The sequence below is a fragment of the Anolis sagrei genome, chromosome X (assembly GCF_037176765.1).
Source record: "Anolis sagrei isolate rAnoSag1 chromosome X, rAnoSag1.mat, whole genome shotgun sequence".
In the NCBI taxonomy this organism is placed as follows: domain Eukaryota; kingdom Metazoa; phylum Chordata; class Lepidosauria; order Squamata; family Dactyloidae; genus Anolis; species Anolis sagrei.
The window spans coordinates 42242557-42266769 of NC_090034.1; the positions used below are offsets into that span (position 1 = coordinate 42242557).

The window sequence follows — 24213 nt, forward strand, 5'->3', positions numbered from 1 at the left end:
TTCAATACAAAACATCACGAGACAAGTATAGGGCAATTAAAAACAATTGTAATTAAACGTAAGAGAATCAAAACCTTATTGAAGAAGTATGCAGCAGATGTTATTTTACTACAAGAAACACACCAAGGTAAAGAAGGATCGAATGAACTAAAATCAAACTGGATAAGATGCGATGAAAAATCACTTGGAACTAATAAAACAAGAGGAGTAGCTATAATAATTGCAAATAAATGTTTTGTTGTTTATTCGTTCAGTTGCTTCCAACTCTTTGTGACCTCATGGACTAGGTCAAGCCAGCCACTTCAAAGATACCATCCATCCATCTTGTCCTTGGTCGGCCCCTCTTCCTTTTTCCTTCCAATTTCCTCAACATCATTCTCTTTTCCAAGATTTCCTGTCTTTTCATTATGTGGCCAAAGTACTTCATCTTTGCCTCTAATATCCTTCCCTCCAGTGAGCAGCCAGGATTTCCTTCCTGCAGTATGGGCTAGTATGATCTTCTTGTGGTCCAAGGCACTCTCAGAATTTTCCTCCAACACCACAGTTCAAAAACATCTATCTTCCTTTGCTCAGCTTTCCTTATGGTCCAGCTCTCACATCCATTGGTTACTACAGGGAATACCATTGCTTTAATTATGCGGATCTTCGTTGCCAGTGTGATTTCTCTACTCTTCACTATTTTATCAAGATTGGTAATTGCTCTCCTCCCAAGTAAATGTCTTCTGATTTCCTGGCTGCAGTCTGCATCTGCAGTAATCTTTGCGCCTAGAAAAAAGTCTGACACTGCCTCCACATTTTTGGTAATACAGAAAATATTGAAAGATGGTGAAGGCAGATATATAATAGTGTATGGTGAAATAGGGGAAGATAAATAGGTAAAGGTTTCCCCTGACATTAGGTCTAGTTGTGTTAGACTCTGGAGGGTGGTGCTCATCTCCATTTCTAAGCCAAAGAGCCAGAGTTGTCCATAGACACCTCCAAGGTCATGTGGCCAGCATGACTGCATGGAGCGCCGTTACCTTCCTGCTGGAGTGGTACCTATTGATCTACACACATGTTTTCGAACTGCTAGGTTGGCAGAAGCTGGGCCTAACAGCAGGAGCTCACACCACTCCCTGGATTCAAACTGCCAACCTTTCAGTCAGCAAGTTCAGCAGCTCAGCAGTTTAACCTGCTGCACCACCAGGGGGACTATAAAATGCATATTAAATACATAGAACAGAGTTTTAAACACAGGGCACAAGTTTAAAATTCATGCTTCAAACTGGCTAGGTGGTTCTCTCTCTCGCTTTAAAGATGATGACCCAGGGCTCTATGTGCCTGTTCCAAATCTTCATTTGCCATGCGAATACAATTCTGGAATTCAGTTAATTAAGAGTGCTGCCCAATCCCTTTTGTCCTAGCCTTGTGGGCCCACTTGAATTATCCAATTATTCCTGTGCCCCTGGTTTTCAAGACCCTTCATCTTATTAGTAATGATGTCAAGGAGCTCTTGAAGGCCTTGGATCCGCCTTTCTTTTTGAATGCTTACGTCCAGAACATCAGAAGCAATTTTCTATAAATTGCTTAGCTTATTTGAGAATTATTTCGCATGACATTCTAACAGGTCAAGTGCTTGCTTGTTGTTCTCTTGCAGTTCTTTGGGGATTTAAATTGCTTTTTTAAAAATTTGGTCCTTGGCTTTGTCTTCTTGCTTTATCTCCTTTGGACCCATTAAGGGACATCTTGTAACTGTCTGGATTGCCACTGCTGGGGGAACATTAAGAGGAGTGGTGGTTCTCATAAAGTTTTTCCATACAGTGGGTGGCTTTCACAGTGTTCAACCTTATTTCTCTCACAATTGGCAACAACTTCGCATTGCACATTGGGGTGGGGTGGGGGGGCAAGGCCAGCTAGCTCGTAGAGTTTATCAACAGGTGTAGTTTTAAGACAAGTAAAGGGAAAAAAAATAGTGATTTACAGATTTAGGTAAAGTTATGAATAAATGACAATTAAAAGATGTATGGAGAGTACTAAAGGGAGATGAAAAAATATACACAATCTTCCTCTGTACAAGGAGTATATACAAGAATTGATTATATTTTTGTTTCAAAAATATGTTAAGTAAATTGCTAAATGTTGTTATTGGAAATATTAAGGTTTCTTATCATGCCTTGGTGTTTATGGAGATTGTTTTAAAATGTGATTATGATAAAATGAGACGGTGGAGGTTAAATACCAAGATATTGAATTAGAAATACATTGTGGCTAGAATAAGAGCTGAATGGCAAGAAATTTGGGGACTGAATGAAAGTGAAGTATCAAAAGGAACATTATGGGATACAATGAAAGCAGTGGTAAGAGGGTTATGTATAAAAGAGATAATTAACCTTAAATAAAGGCAAGAAGAAAGGAAATGGAATTTAGAAAAAGCTATAGAAGAGCATACAATAAAGGGAGATATACAAATATATATAAAATAAGAGCTAAAAAGAAGAACTTGATAAAATCGAAACTGATGAAGTACAAGAAAATTTAATATATTTTACGGAGGGAATTTTTTTAATACAGCAATAAGAATTCGAAAACACAATTGATTTAACAGCAAATATTACTACTGTGAGTACTGTTAGACAGACAACTATTAGTAGTAGTAACAACAACAGCAGTAATAGTATACATGTATTGTCTATCCTTCAAAAATTTGAACGGCAACAGACCCAATTAACACTGTTTAGGCTCTTATTAATGAACCATTGTTGATTAAATTTGTACCAAACATTCAAATAGAAAAAAATCTGAATGACTCAAACATTTTGAATGGGAAAGGAAGAAAAGAGCATATCCAACTCAGGGAAAAGAAACCTGACGTCCTGGGGTTTTGGAACTCCAGTTCCCATCAGTCCGTGGACAGTGATGATGGAACTTGGAGTCTAATAGTATCTAGTAGTTCTCAACCTGTGGGTCCCCAGCCAGTTTACCAGCTGTTAGGATTTCTGGGAGATGAAGGCCAGAACATCTGGGGACCCACAGGCTGAGAACCATTGATCTAGAGGATGGCAAGCTTCCTGTATCATTGGCGTAAATGAAAACTGAAAAATTGATCCCTGAGTTGTCTTTCATTTATTTTTCATTACAGTTTAGTGTTCCACAGAAGCTTTCTAGTATCTAAGGCCTGCTTCTTTACCTTGTTGTACATGATGATTGAAATCAAAGGGCACAGATTGCCAGGGTATAAAAATTCAATGGCCAGTGCTCTTGCAGCCTTATGCAGCAGGGAAGGTTTTTGTCAGGTGTTAGGAAGCTGCTTCCCCACTCTGCTACCCAATCTCTACATTAGGTAAAGCTAAAGGTTTTCCCGGAACATTAAGTCTAGTCGTGTCCGACTCTGGTGGTTGGTGCTCATTTCAATTTCTAAGCCGAAGAGCCAGAGTTGACCATAGACACCTGCAAGGTCATTGTGGCCGTTACCTTCCCGCTGGAGTGGTACCTATTGATCTACACACATTTGCATGTTTTCAAACTGCTAGGATGGCAGAAGCTGGGCCTAACAGCAGGAGCTCACACCACTCCCTGGATTCAAACCGCCAACCTTTCGGTCAGCAAGTTCAGCAGCTCAGCAGTTTAACCTGCTGCACCACCAGGGGGCCTATAAAACGCATATTAAATACACAGGACAGAGTTTTAAACACAGGACACAAGTTTAAAATTCATGCTTCAAACTGGCTAGGTGGTTCTCTCTCTCTCATGAGTCATGGGCTTTAAAGATGGTGACCCAGGGCTCTGTGTGCCTGTTCCAAATCTTCATTTGCCATGTGAATACAATTCTGGAACTCAGTTAATTAAGAGTGCTGCCCAATCCCCTTCGTCCTAGCCTTCTGGGCCCACTTGAATTCTCCAATTATTCCTGTGCCCCTGGTTTTCAAGACCCTTCATCTTATTAGTAATGATGTCAAGGAGCTCTTGAAGGCCTCGGATCCGTCTTTCTTTTTGAATGCTTACGTCCAGCACATCAGAAGCAATTTTCTATAAATTGCTTAGCTTATTTGAGAATTCTTTCGCATGACATTCTAACGGTGTCAAGTGCTTGCTTGTTGTTCTCTTGCAGTTCTTTGCAGAGCTGCCTCAGGGAGAGGGATTTAAATTGCTTTTTAAAAATTTGGTCCTTGGCTTTGTCTTCTTGCTTTATCTGCTAGATTGGCAGAAGCTGGAGCTAACAGCAGGAGCTCACACTGCTCCCCAGATTTGAACCTGTGGTCAGCAAGTTCAGCAGCTCAATGGTTTAACCCACTGCGCCACTGAGGGCTCCAATCTCTACAAATATATATATATATATATACACACACACACACACACACACATATACATATACACACACACACACACACATATATTTGCACCCCAATGTCTCCCAACATTTGCGATCGACTTGAAGTACAGTTTTGCCATGGCTTTCATGCCTTTTAAAATCAGTCTACAGAAACGCCTGTTATATGGGACAGGTTTGCCTAATGGTTCTAATTCAGAGAAAAAAGTTTGAAATCAACACAGCTATATATGGTGAATACCATCACTCAAAAAGCATAGAAGGCAGTGTCTTCCGTCACACATTGGTTGTGCTCTCTAGAATTACGTTTTAATATGTATCTTTTATAGAAATGTATTGGTGGTATTTTTACAATGTTTATGTGTTTTAATTATTCTGGGACCTCTAGCACAGCTGGTTAAACTGCTGATCTGCTGAACTTGCTGGCCGAAAGGTCAGCGGTTAGTATCTGGGGAGTGGGGTGACCTCCAGCTTTTAGCTCTAGCTTTTGGCAACCCAGCAGTTTGAAAACATGCCAATGTGAGTAGATCAATAGGTAGTGCTCCAGTGGGAAGGTAACGGCACTCCATGCAGTCATGCCCACGAAGTGACTTTGGAAGTGTCTACGGACAATGCCAGCTTTTCGGCTTAGAAATGGAGATGAGCACCAACCCCCCAGAATCAACCACGGCTATACTTAATGTCAAGGGGAAACCTTTACCTTTACTAACCTGCCTCAAGCCACAAGGAGAGGTAGGTAAGAAATATTATTATTATTATTATTATTACAGAGGTATTGAGCAGGGAACAAAGACAGAACTGGGGGACTTTTACTGGGATCTAGATCCATGATCCCTCCTGTATTTTTTTAAATCTTAGATTAAGAAAGTCATAAGGAAGAATGCCTGATAAAGAAAGAACAGTAAGCAATTGGGATTTTTTTTCAATCACTGAGTAGGCATCTGTGGCTCTCACTACCTTTGTTTGCTTAGGCTGCTGTTGGGCAGAACCAAACACGATTGAAGCAGATTAGAAAAGCTTTATCATTAACCAGTAGTGTACATTGCATGGTCCCTATGCAAAAGGCCTGCCAGGTTCACATGGCAACACACAATCAGGCAAGTGAAAGGAGAGAGGGCAAACAGCGCCACAGAGGCACATCCCATAATATCTGGAGGGCAGATATATTTGGTGCTTTGCACAAAAAAAATATCCACAAAGGCCCTGTCTTGGGAGCAGAAACAATGGGAGAGTTGTTTCCTTTTTGGCACCTGATCAAAAGTTACCAAAGTGTCCCTAATTTATACAGGTTGCTGAATTCACCTTCACTTGCAATCTTATATGCTCCCTTGGTGCAGTTTTTTTTAAAAAAACACAAACTTTTTTTAGCTTTTAGATTTTTATTTATTTATTTACTATCCTGCTCTATCTCGCCCCGAGGGGGACTCGGAATGGCTTACAGTTTGGCAAAATTCAATGCTACATTCTACTTAAGAAAAAAGCAATACATGTCATAGTTAACAAAAAATCAACAAACCTATACATACAAATAAAAACAATTTAAACATATTAAGCATATTTAAACATCATAAAACATATGGAACATTGCACCAATCCCATAGTCATTGTTTGGCTGCTTCATTTGTATCTGTATCATGATGAAATATTATGCTGCAATTCTGTCACTCACCAAACTCCTGCTTCCATAGCCAAGTTTTAACTTTTTTACAAAAGACTTTTTAAAGAAAGGGGTGAGTAGGCTGATCTGATGTCACTGGGAAGTTCCACAACTGGGGGGGGGCACCACCGAGAAGACCCTGTCTCTTGTTCCCACCAGTCACACCTGCAAAGGAGGTAGGACCGAGAGCAGGGCATCCCCGGCAGATCTTAATGCTCAAACTGGTTCATAAAGGGAGATACTTTCAGACAAATAAGCTGGGCCAGAACTGTTTAGGGTTTTATAAGCTATAGCCAGCACTTTGAATTGTGCTTGGTAGCAGACTGGTAGCCAGTGGAGCTGGCATAACAGAGGGGTTGTATGCTCCCTTTACATCACTTAGGTGAGCAGACTGGCTGCTGCCCATTGAACTTGGAGCTTCTTGGCTGTCTTCAAAGCCAACCTCACGTACAGTGCGTTGTAGTAATCTATTCAATATATCTCTATCTCTATTTTTATTATTGCTCTTATTTCTTTAAATATCATTTCCCAAAATTTTTGTAAATTTTATATGACCACCACATATGAAGATATGTCCCTATTTCCTGACAGCCTCTCCAAAACTGATCTGAGTATTTTTATCAATCTGATTTAATCTAATGCAAGTTAGATACCACCTTCATGTCATTTTGTAGTAATTTTCCTTCTTATAGACATATTTTTAGTAATCTCATACCCCATATCCATGCCCATTCTTGATTATTCACTTTTTTCTCCAAAAATAAGCTTGTTCCTGTTCGTCCATTAGTAATAGTTTATAGATATCACTTACTGTACCTTTTAATGTTATTTAATGTCTGTTCAAGATATGATGAGAGCATGGACCACTGTGGCCAAGTCTGGCTGCTCAAGGAACGGGCGTAGCTGGCACACACTGAGACCTGGAGTTCCAGGCTCAATGATGAATCTGGGATCACTCCCAAGCTGCGAACCTGCGTCTTCAGGGGGAGTGTAACCCCATCCAACACAGGCTGTAACCCTATGCCCTGTTTGGCCTTTCGACTGACCAGGAGGACCTCTGTCTTGTCTGGATTCAATTTCAATTTGTTCACCCTCATGCAGACCATCACAACTGCCAAGCATCGGTTCAGGACCTGATCAGCCTCCTTAGTAGTAGGTGGAAAAGAGTGATAGAGTTGGACATCATCTGCATACAGATGGCATCGAACTCCAAAACTCCAGATGATCTCCTCCAGCAGCTTTATGTGATGTTGAACAACATGGGGGACAATACTGAACCCTGCGGGACCCCACAAGACAATGGTTGCGGGCTGAACAGGTGTCCCCCAGCAACACCTTCTGAAGTGACACTCCAGGGAAGACCTCCAAGTTCATTCCCAAGAGGCGTCCCAGAAATATATCATGGTCTACAGTATCAAAGGCCACTGAAAGGTCCAAGAAAACAAACAGGGATGCACTCCCTCTGTCCAGTTCTCTGCATAGATCATTCACTAAGGAGACCAAGGCTGTCTCAGTTCCATAACCCAGTCTAAAGCCGACTGTGCCGGACATATGATGTTTATATAGCTATAATATTTGATCTAAATTGTATCCATAAAATAGAGAGACCACAACACAAAAACAACAGTTATTGCCAGCATGTGCATTTCTGCAGAGCTAAGTGCTGTCAAAGGCCATAGGAATAAATCAGAATATTTTTTGGTAAATTGACAATTCCTGGAGTACTATGTGCAAGAACAAACCCCAGAAGGATGTTGAATATTAAAAGAAAAATAAAGAGAGGGAGTCCTGACGAATGACAGTTTACCTGATTCGGACAGCTTGAGTTCACAATCCATGTAGTCAAATATTTCAACAGTGAGCTGAAAGCTGAAGAGAACAGAGTTAGAATTGCAAAAAGTCAACAGCAGAGTAGGACTTCGAGGACAATACAAAAGCTGCCGTAAAAATGCACAATTAATCCATCTCCTTTTTGAAGAAATGGAATCAGAGCTTGGGAAAGCTGTTTTGAGGAATCCCGCAGAAACCATGGGTGGGAGATTATATATACCTAACAGATTCTAGGGATTGATAACACGGATTTTGCAAGGGTAGACACAAGATATTTTGATATCTGAGGCAAAGCAGCAAACGATGCCCCTTCTCCCCATGCAATTCAATTGCACAGTACCAAAAAACAAGAGAAATCCAATACATTCACTAGAGCCCAATGAGAAAGAGAAACGACGAGTGTGTTAATTAAGACCGTTTTACAGCACTTTACTTGCATAGCTTAAGGCTATGGGATCATGGGAGCTGTAGTTTTACAAGACTTTTCCTGCCAATCAGTGTTGGTGCCTCACCAACTACAACTACCAACACCAGCTACAAATCCCAGGCTTCCATAGCATTGGATCATGGCAGTTAAAAATGGTGTCAAACGGCATCTGTCCTACAAGACAGATGCACAACAAGTTTCAAGATGTTAACAATGGCTTTCATTATTAAACATAGCCAGAAAATATTTGTATGACCTTCTTCAGGGGCTGGTAGAAAAAGGAGAATATCTCTATATTAGCAATTACAGATAAAACACACATTAAAATCAGCACAATTGCATATAAACGTGAGACATGTGTGCATGAAATGATCATACTTATTTCCATGACTGGAAGACCATACCATACCCATATTTTCTGACTTTTTTGTGTTAGGAGCAACTTGAGAAACTACAAGTAGCTTCTGGTGTGAGAGAATTGGCCGCCTGCAAGGACGTTGCCCAAGGGACGCCCAGATGTTTTGATGTTTTCCCATCCTTGTGGGAAGCTTCTCTCATGTCCCCGCATGGGGAGCTGGAGCTGTCAGAGGGAGCTCTCCCCAGATTCAAACCTGTGACCTGTCGGTCTTCAGTTCTGCCAGCTCAACAGTTTAACCCACTGCGTCACGAGGGAGCTGACGTGTGCTCTTTCAAGCTCCAATTTTGCAAGGATCGGGTGATATGGCAAGCCATGATTCACTAAAACACAAGGGAGAACTTCTAAAGTGTTTTCTGATGCCTACTGAAGCTGAGGGCCCTTCCAGACAGGCCCTATATCCCAGGATCTGATGCCAGGTTTTCTGAATTAAACTGGATTATATGAGTCCCAACTGCCAGATCCATATAAATAAAAATGTAATGTTCATTTGTGGGATTAATATAGCTCAAAAACCATTGGACGAATTGACACCAAATTTGGACACAATACACCTATCAGGACAACAAGTGACCACCACTCATAAAAACACTGAAAAACACAGTGGATGGGGCTTTAACAGCCAAAAAAGCAAAAAGACGCTACAACGCATGCGCAAAAACAACTCCCCCGGCAAACAAAACACACAATAGCATATCCACACTCTCTTCCAGATTACAGCTCCCAGCATCCCCCAGACCAGGCCCTTTAGGAGAGGAGGATGATCCAAATGCACTGCTTCTAAGATGCCAGCTTTCTTCTCCTTGGATTTCTTTGAGAGCACCCCAATCCCTGCATATTTCCCATTTCCTGTTCCTGGACTGTAACTCCCAGACTGGGCCACAGCACCGCGTGGCAGGGGACGGCTAGTCTGGGATAAACAGAAAACCTGGTATGAGATCTTGGGGTATAGGGCCTGACTGGAAGGGCCCTGAGTGCTGCAAGATGAGTGTTGCCCTTGAAAATTCAAGCTTTCATTTTAGAAGCATCTGATTTTCTGTGCTATCTGAAGCATGATGCAACACATCCACATCTTCATTGATGGAAAACCCATTGTTGCACACGGATAGATTGGGAGCCAGGGGGAAGAGGGGATGCTTGGACACGGTACTAACTGGGCTACCTTGATCTGCAAAGAGCAGGCCTGGCTTATCTTCTGGAAGCTGCTGTGGAAGTATGAAGATCCGTACTTGAACTCAGCCAAAAGCTTCCAGAGCTCAGAGGACAGTCACCTTCATCAACAATAAGGTGGCAGATTTTAGCCACCTTATCTCTGTGCACAAGCGCAAAGCGTGCCACCAGCGTTAATCTACAACAATATTTCAAAAAATAAAACCATGATCCAGTTATCAGAAGTTTAGGAAACACTGATCTACCAGAATCACTTAATACCACAGCTAGGCAGCCAGAACGCAACTTGGGCTCTGGTCCAAAGCATGCTTAATGAGGTACATTTCACTCTTGGGACACTCGGTTTACAGCTGGGAAAGAAAGGCCGTCATTATGCTTTGTTCGAGATCTCAAGTAACCCAAGACGCGGGGGGCTGGAGGGGTGGGGGGTGAAACTTACATGTTATTCACATCTGTTCCAGCCGTTTTTTCTAACACCTCGTCCGTCACTTCTAAGCCTGGGGGGAATTCAGGGTGCTGGGGAGGAGGGGGAAATGTGTGAGCATGGTTACGGAGCAAATTTCTGCTGTCAAGCACAATTCAAGAGGTGTAAACCATAAATCCCAAGATACACTCCCTGGAGAAAAGGACTTCAATCCTCACTGTTTTTCCCACATATGTTTGGGAAATTAATGTATGACGCACAAGTGTTTCTTTCAGCAACGTTTTAGGGATGGCAAAACTCTTTATATAGACAGGTCTTGGGCTGCGCCTAATTTGGTTGGAAATCAGGACTACCATCATTCAGAAACACAGGCCTGTGTCCCATAGAAAAAGGGCCCGAACTAGGCAAAACAGTTGGCAAGATTTCAGGTTTACTGGCCTTTAAGGCCTCCGTTAGCTAACAGAATAGTTTTGTGGCCAACAGAATACAGGGTCATTGAGAACCTAATGAGGGATGGACCAAGACATTTTGCTGCCTGAGATAGAGTAGGAATCCCATCCATCCAAGGCAAAGCATACAGTACTCAAAGACAGGCAAGCTTTGGCAGAAGAGGCAAAATATTTCTCAAGTTGGCATGGATAGCCCTGGAGGTCTCTTCTAACTCTGTGATTCGATTATTCCTGCTAGCTTTGTGGAGAGACACATCATTTAGTTTTGAGGCACATCTCTAAGTTTAGGGGCATGGTGAAATGCAGGATCCAGGGAGCAGGAGGTAAAATAAGACAACACACGAGTTGCTGTGAGTTTTCCCGGCTGTTTGGCCATGTTCCAGAAGCATTCTCTCCTGACGTTTTCACTTACATCTATAGCAGGCATCCTCAGAGGTTGTGAGGTCTGTTGCAAACTAGGAAAATTGGGTTTATATACCTGTGGAATAATGTCCAGGGTGGAAGAAAGAACTCTTGTTTGTTGGAGGCAGCTGTGAATGTTGCAGTTGGCAACCTTGATTAGCACTGACTGGCCTTGCATCTTCAAAGCCTGGTTGCTTCCTGCCTGGGGAAATCCTTTGTTGTTAAACACACAAGAGTTATTTCTCCTACTGTGGACATTATTCCATAGGTATATAAATCCCACTTGCCTAGTTTCCAATATACCTCACAACTTCTGAGGATGCAAGCCATAGATGTGAGCAAAATGTCAGGAGATAATGTTTCTGGAACATGGTCATACAGCCCGGAAAACTCACCGCAACCTAGTGATTCCAGCTATGAAAGCCTTCAACAACACATTAAAACAACACATGGTTCTTCCAGTCCTACCACCTGAAGTAGTCACTTCACTCTAATGATAGGATTGGTCCTGATAATAAATCCTTTTCTGCTTTTCCATTATTCTTCTAATCTACCTCCTGAGGCAAGTGTCACAGCTATTGGGGTGATGACAAAATGAGAAAATTGCTCCAAATCAGAATTGCATTCCTTTGAATGAAATCCTCCTTTGGTAACCAAATGTCTAACATCGCAGTGACTTAAAACTTCAGTTGAGCAATTTGAATGTTTAGGCATCCAAAGAAAAAGGAGGCAGGCAATGTGACCAAAGGAATGTGAACACATGACATGGAAAAGTTCTCAATGTGAACAGGTTTCAGTGTCTGACCCTCTGGAATGCTGGATATGTGGAGACTGAAGGAAAATTTCATGGCGGGAGGGGGGGGGAGAATTCTGATTTGGAGAAGCAATGCCCTCAATTTGTCACCATAGTCTTACTCTGCCTAATGGCAGGGCTGAACCCTGAGACAACAAATCTTCATTGTACTATTCAACCTAAAAATAAAAGACTATCTTCCTGGTGGATCTACAGTTTTGGGGGCTACAAAGATCTTTCCTGGTGCAGGGGATAGACAAGAAAGAAAAAAAAACTACAGAAGATCGATAGATAGATAATGGTAAAAGTTTCCCCTGACATTAAGTCCAGTCGTGTCCGACTCTGCAGTTTGGTGCTCATCTCCATTTCTAAGCCAAAGAGCCGGTGTTGTCCGTAGACACTTCCTAGGTCACGTGGCCGGCATGACTGCATGAAGCGCCGTTACCTTCCCGCTGGAGCAGTGCCTATTGATCTACACATATTCGCATGGTTTTGAACTGCTAGGTTGGCAGGAGCTGGGGCTAACAGTGGGAGCTCACATTGCTCCCCGGATTTGAACCACCAACCTTTCGGTCAGCAAGTTCAGCAGCTCAGTGGTTTAACCTGCTGCGCCACCAGGAGGTAGGGGTGTGTGTGTATATGGCAGGAGTTACACATATATAGAGAGCTTTGGATAGCATAGGGAAGGGTTAACACTGCTGAGGCATTTGTTTTACTGTCTCTGCCCTGTTCAGAAGATTTCCCCTCACTTTCTGTCCCTGTGAAAATGGGATTTTGGAAAATTTGGCTTGTTAGGGAAACAAGGATTTTAGCAGAGCTTCAGTGGAAGAATACTTTCCCCCATGATATAACTCTTCCAGGAGTAGGTTTCCCTTCCTTCTGAGGGGCAAATTTCTCTCACTTCTTGTTGTTTCAGCCCCATTCTTAACTAGGAATGGTTTGAAGTCTGATGTTTGTAACTCAAGGACTGTCTGTACTGTTACAATCTATCACAATGCCCATACTCAATGGTCACTCCAGATGTTCAAACCAGACCAGATCTAACTCCAATTTCCCATACACTCAATCCAAAACCAGAAAGCACCACATCCCTAAACATCGCATAAAAGATTATATGAGCAGGGACATTATATAACGCGAAATTACCTTGAGATGGAAGGAGATTTTGGTTAGCAAAAGTTTGGTATAAATATTTACAAGCTGTCCGTAACGATCATGCAGGTGGCCCTGTCGTGGGAAAAAATACATTTCATTTTTACAAGGAGCACAACAACAAACTAAGATCTGCAACTGGCATCCAATGAGGATATCCACCCAACCCAACCAAGCCTCTGCCACCTCTAAACGGACAATAGGAACCCAGATGTACAGGCTTTGTGGCAGGAGGACCTCCATAGGACAGCCAAGGGCAGTCTCATCCCTCCCTGGCCTACATTTCCTGCTTACTGTGGCCACACAAGAAAAGTTCAGTTCCCACCCAGGAATGTATCACCACCATCCAGTATTCAAGTCAAAATCTGAAGGCAGTATTCCAAATCGCTTCCAAATGTATAGCTCTGGATGAAGCCGTAGCATCCAGGGCTTTTCTGGAACTCACCCAGAGGTCCCCGGTTTCTCGGATGTTGCTTCGATACCGCTGACAGTCTTGAAGTACCTACATGGAGCACATGGAGAAGCACAGCGTCAGTCACATCAGCAATACAATTATGACTATCAACGGGTACTGAAATGATCCCGGTCATGAAGAGCAGAAACACTGGGTAATACATGATGCAACAACAACAATTTTATTAGGGTCCATAGACCCATCAGTAAAACCAACAGTCATTATAAATTCTCCCATGACAGGAGAAGTCCGTTGTACAAGATACATCTACATGGTTTCAAGTAATACCCCTATTGCAGGTTAGTTGCCTTCTCAGCCTTGTTGCCACTGTCAGGAATTTTGCCACTATGAGGGTCACCCTGTGGCACTTATCCTCTAAAACAGGGTTCCTCAAACTTTCTAAACAGAGGGCCAGGTCACAGTCCTTCAAACTGTTGGAGGGCCGGATTATAATTTGAAAAAAACATGAATGGATTCCTATGCAGACTGCACATATCTTATTTGCAGTGGGGAAAAAATTTAAAACAATAAAATAATTCAAGCAAAGAACAATTTTAACAAATATAAACTTATTAGTATTTCAATGGGAAGTGTGGGCCTGCTTTTGGCTGATGAGATAGGACTGTTGTTGTTGTTGTTGTGTGCTTTCAAGTCGTTTCAGACTTAGATCGACCCTGAGTGAGGGCCAGGTAAATGAGGCCCCTGGGCCCCCATATGTGGCCCCCGGGCCTTAGTTTGAGGACCCCTGCTCTAAAAGATATCTAACAATTCTCTGCGGGGATGAATCCATGACTGACAGGATTCGATATAAAAGTTTGTCAGGAATTTTGTATATGAACACATCATGTTGTATTTTTGTATATGAACACATGTTGTGAACCAGATCTGAGTCCCTCTTGTAGGTGAGAAGATCGGTGTAGAAAACTTTTAAATAAATAAATAAATAATAAATAAATAAGTTTGCTACGTTGCACCGCATAGTAGCGGCACTGCAATAAGATGCGTTGTATTGTTTCTATTTCACTTCCTCCACAGGGGCATAGTCTTTGGGAGTAAGGAATTCCAGACAGTCTGCCACTTGACGGGGAAATACTTTTAATCTCGCTTTTGTAAAGAGTCTGCGATATTTAATCACTGTAAGGCTTTTTAGGTATTCGCAAGTCTTAAATGGCTCCCTGTATGGTAAATTTAGAACTCTGAAGGAGCATGGTGAATTTGAGTGGTCTCTAAGCTCTCCCAGAGCAATGTCCCGCAACCTTTGCTTCAGGGATTCTTGGACCATTTTGAGTCCCAAATGGAGCAGAAGGGGTGCGGATAGTCCAATTAAGGCTGCTTTTCGTTCATTCCTCCACGCCCAAAGGGGTTTGGAGGCTTCGTAAGTGAGGTGATGTAGTAAGCCTGTTTGAAAACCATTGTTTTTAACCATAGGTTCATTTTCAGAGTCCAAACCCTAGTACTCATTGGGCCTTCACCCGTTTCTAGAAGCAGGACCGCATTAGATATGCAAGAAGGCACATTAAAAAGATCTCTTATAAACCTTGAATATATGATGCAAATTTAAAAGTCCACAGCAGCCCAAGAATTGGTTGGCAAGATCACAAAGCATATGAAACTTAGCCTTCTCCAATAGCTTTTTTTTTTTTTAGAGAATCCAAACTGTAGACATGAGTTGGAGGTGGCCTCAGGCTATTGATGTCATGGAAAGGCAATAAATGGTTATTCATTTGTTACTGTATTTTTAATGTCAGGGCCGGGGAGAGGTGTTTGTGGGATTTTGTTACCTGAAGTGCCAATATACCTCTGCCAGGAATTGGTACTATGACCTGAGATTGGGGAAGGGGATAGTGGCATTTTTGGGCAGAAAAATATTTTGACCGAGCCCTGTGTGCAGCTGGTCAATGCCTCTGCTCAGTCACTGATATCACTGTTTATATATATTTTGTACATTGAGCAACTCCTTTTCTGAATATGTATTTCCAACGAGCATTCAATGTTCAGGGGTTGCAAAATCAGATTTCCCATTATCTCAGAGAAGAGTGTCTGGGTGTTTCCGGGGTTTTCAATTCCAAAATCATACATGGAATACAGACTATCCTACCTGTAATACTACCTCAATAGATACAGATTAAGTGATAACCACTTTATTCATTAAGAGAATACTTATCCATGGCTGGTGGGAACAAGAGAGGGGTCCTTCTACGTGGTCACCCCCCACCTCTGGAACTCCTTCCCCAAAGAAATAAAGATGGCCCCTTTTCTTCTCTCCTTCAAAAACAACTGGAAACTTACTCATTAGCATACAGAGAGGAGGAGGATTAGATGAGGATATACCTCTACTAAACCTCTGATTGAGACCTGTTATTGCACTCAAAAACAACAAAACTTTATTTATATACCGCTCTATCTCCCCGAGGGGACTCAGAGCGGTTTCCAAGTAACATCATCAATACATACAGAGTAAACAACATAAACATAAAATTAACAAAGCAATATATCCATAAAAAACTGCCTGTTCAAGGCAATTTAAAATAATCCTGCCTGTTCAAGGCAATTTAAAAAGGCCGGGCCGAGGCTAGTGCAATTTCTAGGGGGCCCGGGAAATTAGGTGCAATGCTATAGCAGGCAACAACAATAATAGTTATAATCTATGGCTGTTCATTTCCAGGGTCTAATAGGAGGAAGTGACCTGGATAAAGAGGTAGAAAAAGATATGGCCATATGTTGAGCTAGAACTAGTCGTTCTCAAAGGCTTGTTAAAACCACCAAGTCTTCAAGCTCTTACGAAAGGAGGGGAGGGATGGGACCTGTCTTATTTCTCTAGGAAGAGCATTCCAGAGGTGAGGGGCCATCACTGAGAAGGCCCTCTCTCTCATCCCCACCGTGTCAGCCCAGTTAACATCACTGACCACATAACCAACGTAAATATTTTAGTGAACATTCAACGGCTTTTGTAAATTGATGTGGATGTTTGATGTTCTTGTTTTAGATTGAATATAATTTATCTAATAGATTACATTTCATGTAACTTTAGGTGTCATGTTATAATGTGTTTTTATATGTTGGGTTATTTTGCATTATTTTGCTTGTATTTGTTGTTGTATTGAGGCATGGAATGTTTGCCTTTTTGTTTGCTGGAATCCCTTCGGGGAGATAGGGTGGAATATAAATAAAGTATTATTATTATTATTATTATTATTAAAAACACAACAAGATTAGTACATAGCAAACAAGATCACTCTGCTGGCTGTTGTATTGGATCACACGTCAGACACTTCCCAAGTGTCTAGGACTGTGTGATGTATCGGTGAATAATGCACGTGGATCGCAGTATAGTGGCCTTTTGCAGCTGACAGATGGTAATTTTGTCAGCGCCAATTGTGTTTAAGTGCAGACCAAGGTCTTTAGGCACTGCATCCAATGTGCCGATCACCACTGGGACCACCTTGACTGGCTTGTGCCAGAGTCTTTGCAGTTTGATCTTTAAATCTGCGTATCATGTCAGCTTTTCCAGTTGTTTCTCTTCAATCCTGCTGTCGCCTGCGATTGCAACATCGATGATCCATACTTTGTTTTTTAACACGATTGTGAGATCAGGAGAATAATAATAATAATAATAATAATAATAATAATAATAATAATAATAATAGATTATTATTGTTATTGTTGTTGTTGTTATTATTATTATTATTATTATCGTCGTCATCCTCCACAGGCTAAACGGACGAAGATTGGAAAACTTACATTCGGATGCCCATCCCGGAGGACTTTGTGGAGAACGTGGCAGAACTTCCAGCTCAGGATGGCACTGCTGGGTAAGGGGAGACCGATGGCGTAGGACCAAAAGGTAAATGCTCCTTTCTCATGATGAGTCCCTAGAATAATTCCTATGTAGAAGTCAAGGGCAATTTAAGTTTGATATGTAAAGGCAGGCAAGGAAACCAAAGACCCCTCTCCTTGTTTGTTTTGCCATCTCCAACAATGGGAATCAGCCTCTCAAATGTTGTAATTTCTACAAAACCATGGAGAAAAATGCCACATTATTGGAACCTACCATATTGGAAAGAGAAACAGAATGATTTTGAATTTCTTCTCTGTAAAATGCGGACCAATTCACCTCCTATTCTGACACAGAGGCCCCAACTAAATTATGATCTGCTCAAGGACCAGTCTCTAGATGATATCCACAGGCAGATAATATGAGAGTACTTTCCCAGCTGTGTGGGTATAAAAAGATACATATATGGGTTTACAAGGCATCCAAATTGACTACCCAGCTGTCCAGAAGGCTTAAAAGTCAGGACACTTCTCTCCCTCTTATTAGTCATTTTGACTCAGTAGAACTTCCATGTTCCAAAGCAGTACGTAACTGAATATCAATTACTGGAGTTCTACAATATGGGACAGGACGAGGGCTGCTATACATGTTTATGGAGATACTTGTTTGGCCATTATGGGAAACCGATTTGAATCAGGAGGACTCTCATTAAGCCCAAGGATCTAGTCATGTTAATCCATGCACTTTTAGCCCAAGGGAAAAGTTCAATTTCTTGGGTATTTGGAGCCAAAGGGTGGGACCCAAAAACAAATAAAGAAAAAGTTACCATATATATTTGAATATAAGCCGACTCAAATATAAGCCTAGCCACCCAATTTTACCACAAGAAAACTGGAAAAATGCATTGACTCGAGTATAAGCCAAGGGTGGGAAATGCAGCAGCTACTGGTAAATTTCAAAATAAAAATAAGATACCAATACAATTACATTAAATGAGGTATCTGTAGGTTACGTTTTTGAATATTTACATAAAACTGATAATTTACTGCCCAACTCTAATTAAACCATTATTCTAACCTTCTTCAATGTACATGTGCTTACGTATCCTTCCAATAATAATAGAGAAAAATAATAAATTTAATTAAAATAATAATAATAGAGAAAAATAATGGAAATGTAATTATAACAGTAATAGTAGAGTAAAATAATAAATGTAATAACAATAACAAATATGGTAAAATAATACATATAATAACAACAACAATAAAGTAAAATAATAAATGTAATAATAATAGTAAAAAATATATGTAATAATAATAATAATAATAATAATAATAGCAGAGTAAAATTATAAATAACCTTGACTCGAATATAAACCAAGGGGGACTTTTTCAGCCAAACAAAAGGGCTGAAAAACTAGGCTTATACTCGAATATATACAGTAGTTTTTTTAAAAAACATTTTTATTGCTGGGATGCTAAGAGAGCCATATTAGGCTGCAGACGTAATGTTGGGACCAATCTGTACCTCTTGGGATCTCAATATTTAAAACGTTAAACTAATGTATATTTCTTTGTTTTTGTGTTGTGCATTAGCCACTCTTGTCGGGAGCCCGTTAAGACATTTTTGCAATTCAATAAACAGGTTTCTTAGCATATAAGCAATGTTACGTTAACACAACAGGTCATAGAGGATTCCAGGAGAAATGTATACATATTTTGATAAATAAATTGAAATAAATCAAAAAGGCTGTGTTACTGTACTGTGTGCCAAAGCCAAACAGAAGCCACAGGTGTTGCATCCTTCTCAACAAAATGCATCCAAATATTCAAAACTGGGGTGTCAATGGGATGGGCCAGGTTGAACATGCATGTGCACATAATCAGAGTCTATAGCTGGGGTTCTATAGCAATTCACCTGCATATCAATGGCAAATGCTCTGCCTGCCTACCAACCAGTGTACCAGCCCATCACTTTGCCCTTTCCCACAACTGGATACTCAAAAGCACATTTCAACAGTGGAATGGTAGAAGATGGTAGACCTTTGGAGGCCTTTTAATAAAGGTGGGCTCATCATATTTCAGAATTATTTTAGCTATCTATTTCTACAAGACAGGAGATTGGAGTAGATGGTCCTTGTGGCTCCTTACAACTTTACGATTCTGATTTTTGAAAAAATAATAACCAGGGAGTCCAAAAGATCAAGGGACACACTAAGCAAAAAGAAAGGATACTGCGGGCATGCTTCTCTTTCACTGGCGCTTCCAGGGTGTTGATGGCCTTGCTGATGCTCATAGCCTGAGATTGGGAAAAGCAAAGAAAACAGATGTTAAAAGCAGCACTGACAGAGATGTTGAACTCTAGAGCCATGGAGTAATATACCCCATCACCCTCATCTTGTTTTAATGTATCTTTAACTATACTGGCATTCCTTGCTTATTCAAACAGATTAGGGACGAGAGCAGTTGTCAAAATTCTGAAATTGTCAAACTGCAGTTATGTTTTCATTTTCATTTTTGGTTTTATTTTTAATTCTGTTGTAATTGAAACGGACTTAATTTCATTTGGGTTGAACTGTTGAACTGTTGAATCTGCTGACCTAAAGGTTGACAGTTCAAATCCACGGGTTGGGGTGAGCTCCCGCTGTCAGCCCTTGTTCCTGCCAACCTAGCAGTTCAAAAACATGCAAATATGAAGAAATCAATAAGCACCGCTTCAGCGGGAAGGTAATAAAGGTGCCCATGAAACCATGTCGGTAACACAACCAGGAGGAGTCCGCAGACAACAGGCTCCTTAGCTTGGAAATGGAACAAGAGCACCTCCCCATGGCCAGAATTGAGCACTGCCTCCAGAAGCTGGAGGTGAAAGGGGAAACCTTTACCTTTGCTCTGTATATTTGTGTGTCATTGTTATTTCCACTGTATTAAAGGCACTGAATGTTCGTCTATCTGTGTTTGTTGTAATCCACTCTAAGTCTTCTCAGGGAGATAGAGCAGAATATAAATAAAGTGTTATTATTATTATTAATAATAATAACAATGACAACAACAACAACAAGCCATCCCCTGCCACACATTGTTGTGGCCTAGTGTGATGATCTGGAAAATAAAGTAATGAGAAAGTGTTGGTTTCTAATATATGTAATTTCTTTATGCTTGTGGGTAAACAGTTCAGTGTTGATGTAGAGATTGTCTGGTTTGCCTAGTCTGGAACATGCAACATACAATTGTCCTTCTTTAGGGGTCCCTTTCATATCTATATTATATCTGTCATATACATATATATGTGTCTGTGTGTGAATCATATATATCTATCTATATCTATGGCTGAATGGCTCTTTGTCAGGAGGGCTTTGATTATGTTTTCTTGCCCTGGTGAAGGGAGTTAGACTGGAAGGGCTTAAAGCAGCATTTCTCAACCTGGGAGTTGGGACCCCTGGGGGGTTGTGAGGGGATGTCTGAAGGGTCGCCAAAGACCACCAGAAAACACAGTATTTTCTGTTGGTTATGGGGGTTCGGTGTGGAAAGTTTGGTCCAATTCTATTGTTGGTGGGGTTCAGAATGCTCTTTGATTGTAGGTGAACTGTACATCCTAGTAACTACAACTCCCAAATGTCAAGGTCTGTTTCCCCCAAACTCCCATCCGTGTTCATATTTCGGCATATGGAGTATTCATGACAAGTTTGGTCTAGATCCTTCAATGTTTGAGCCCACAGTGGTCTCTGGATGTAGGTGAACTACAAAACTCAAGGTCAATGACCAGCAAACCCTTCCAGTGATTTTTCGTTGATCATGAGAGTTCTGTGTGCCAAGTTTGGTTCAATTCCATTGTTGGTTGAGTTCAGAATGCTCTTTGATTGTAGGTTAACTAGAAATCCCAGCAACAACTCCCAAATGACAAAATCAGGTTGTTGTTTTTTTTAGTAAGGGTCACTCCTTGGGTTAGTAGGTGTCTTATGGCCAAATTTGGTGGCAATTAGTCCATTGGTTTTTGAGTTATAATGTCACTCAAAACGAACAGAGCATACACACACACACATATATATGTGACAAAAGAACAACTCTCAGTGCAATTCAAAACAAATCTAAAAAGTGGGTCATCCAAAAGTGGGCATAATAATGTCGCTTTCTCTACACATCATCTTTCAACCATAGGGATCAAGCGCTACTTGGTCGAAATGGAACGGCTTAGATTCCACTATTGTATGTTTGGCACGCTCCCGGATAAGGTACTTTCCCAGCATCTTATAGCATCACTACGTGGCAAAAGGGTCCATTTGGAACTGAATTATTTAACCTGGTTGATCTGGAGGAAGACCAAAATAAAGCAGCAGGTATGCCTCTGGACCTCACCCTAGGAATTACCTAGACAGATGGTGGCTTTGGATAATACTCTTAGGAAGGAAAGGGGGGGGGGGGGAGGGCATTTTGTTCACCAGCCAGTTCATACAACATGAAGCCTTACTGTTGTACTTGGGAGGAGACAGAGCTTTTATTAATACTTTTGTCTCTCCTGCCGACACAAAAGGTGATGTCCACACCACAGAAAACAAGGGGGAAGCAACCAGCAGGCCATGAAAGATGACTCTGGAGTCCTCCTAATGATTCATACTCAGGTTGAAAAATGGGTTGCTCTACAGCCAGGAAACCCTGTCCGGAAGAATAATAGATTTTCTCAATCTATTTGACATCCTGAAGAGTTGGAGAAGATTTATTCTACAGAAAACAATGCATGTGGCATTTTTTTGCAACCCCCCAGTTTCCTTTACAAAAAAATGGGCATGTTCTATTAACACTGCAGAGGAATATTCATTTTGTCTCACTGGGAGGAGAGAACTACTCTAAATATTCATCTTTACATGGAAATATGAAACAGTCAAGGATGTACATTCTAACTTCCAAATAACTGTGGACACTGGTTGAATAACAAAGGTACATGAAAAGGGGAGAGAGGTGGCAAAGCTACTGTGAAAGAGACCCCCATAAAATGGCCCTCATTTCTGAATTGGTTATGAGCAGCATTCTCTCATACGCAATAAAAAATTAGAAGAAATAAAGAACAAATGGATGACTTATATGGAATGGGTTAAAAAGGGTGAAGCTAACACAATCATCTTACAGAAATTCAGAAAACTGTGTGCATGGTTAAAGATAACAGTATACAGTGTTATCTCGCTAGTTCACGGTTCGCATTTCACGAACTCGCTGTTTCGCAGGTTTTTGCCTCCTGACAACGATGGCATGTGGAAGGGGGTTTCATCCCCCCCTCAGGAGAGAGGCAGCCAATCATTAAAAAAAAGGAGAGAGGAGATACAAAGCAGTATATAAATCACGGCCTTATAGCCCCTTCCTTATAGCTAGCAAAAAAAAGTGCTTTTAAATCTCTCCTTGCTTCTGCCTCACCCTCAGATTTTCACATTTCGTGGGTGGTCCTGGAATATAACACCCGCAATAAGTGAGGGAACACTGTAGAGAAAATATGTGGTCAAAGGGATAGGTGACAGGTGGGAAAAAAATTGGTTCCGGGGCCATTGTAGGCCTCTTCTACACTGCCATATAAAATCCAGATTATCTGCTTTGAACTGGATTATATGGCAGTGTAGATTCATATACTACAATTCAAAGCAGATAATCCGGATTATATGGCAGTGGAGAAAGGGCCCAAGTTGCTTGCATGGAAATGACTGCGAACTTGATGCGAGTCTACACTGCTATATAATCCAGTTCAGAGCTAATAGCCTGGATTTTATATGGCAGTGTAGAAAGGGCCATAGTTGCCCTCTTAAACAAAGAATAAGCAATTAATGCTAAGATGAAAGATGCACAGGACAATTTTGTGCATCAACAAGTGAAGACCTACGGCAACTACATGCAATTCAGCAAAAGATACTCAAGAGGTAGCTTTGCTAGTCCCTTCCTTTGAAATCAAGCACGCAACACCTGGTATTTCTTGATGGTCTACCATCCAGGTACTGACTTCAGCTCACCTCCTTAGCTTCCAAGATCAGAAAGGATCTGATGCCTCTAGGGTACTTAGGATACATCTACGCCAGTGGTTCCCAACCTTTTTTTGATCAGGGACCACTTTGACCAGGGACCACTCTCCAACATTAGTACCAAAAGGGTTATGGAATCAGTTTTTGGTCTGCTTAAGATTTGGTTTGGTTATTTGGGGTGCTGATTCAGAAAATTGCATCATCAGCTCTACCTTCTGATACAGAACATATGCCATCCAGTAGTCGCCATCTGCTTGCCCACAGAAAACTATATTAAATAAGCTTCAGAAGAGGGTTTTGCAAGACCAGTTGCTCTTGTTGCAACTGTGTAGTAATGGTGAGGCTGCAGACCATATTTTAGTTCTCGCGGACCACTAGTCGCCCATGGACCACAGGTTGGGAACCACTGAACTACACTCACCTGGAGGGACATTCTACTACATTAAATAGCACTTCTGCCCAGGTAAGTGTATCCAGGATTGTGGACTTAGTCATCATAACACAATGTGGCCATCATTCTGGAAGCATTCCCATGTAAAAAATTATCCCGGCTGTGCCTCATAAAGCTACAGAGACAATCCCACACCAAGACAGAATTAATTACTACCTAAGTAGTCTTCATCTGGGCCAGTGTTTCCATAACATGTCATTAAGAGTGCCACAAAATACTTTCGGCCTGGCACTGGACTTGACAACACCTTCAACTTCTGTATTTCTTCCCTATCAGTTGAAGGAGGGAGCATTTTCTTGCTCCACCATGTTTCAAACCAAAATCTAAGTGGACATTCCTCAGCAGCACATGTTACTGAATTTGGCACACCTCAAAGTAATATTGTAATATAGATGCATAAATTGGCTTCTATACTGAATATGGTCCCCCTGATGGCACAGCGGATTAAACCACTGATCTGCTGAACTTGCTGAATGAAAGGTTGCCAGTTCGAATCCAGGGAGCAGGGTGAGC

The 24213-nt window shown here is 41.3% G+C and overlaps 1 protein-coding gene across 1 annotated transcript in view; it reads right to left on the reverse strand.

Moving 5' to 3' along the window:
- The window catches only part of HIP1R (huntingtin interacting protein 1 related), a 92557-nt gene that overhangs the window by 31136 nt on the left and 37208 nt on the right, over nucleotides 1–24213 (reverse strand). Inside the window, exons 2-7 of the mRNA XM_060785494.2 lie at nucleotides 19489–19552; nucleotides 17221–17363; nucleotides 13471–13527; nucleotides 13020–13100; nucleotides 10245–10321; nucleotides 7771–7832 (exon numbers count right to left, since the gene is read on the reverse strand). Of these exons, the coding sequence (XP_060641477.2) occupies nucleotides 7771–7832; nucleotides 10245–10321; nucleotides 13020–13100; nucleotides 13471–13527; nucleotides 17221–17363; nucleotides 19489–19552 (484 nt within the window). The remainder of the gene's footprint in view (nucleotides 1–7770; nucleotides 7833–10244; nucleotides 10322–13019; nucleotides 13101–13470; nucleotides 13528–17220; nucleotides 17364–19488; nucleotides 19553–24213) is intronic.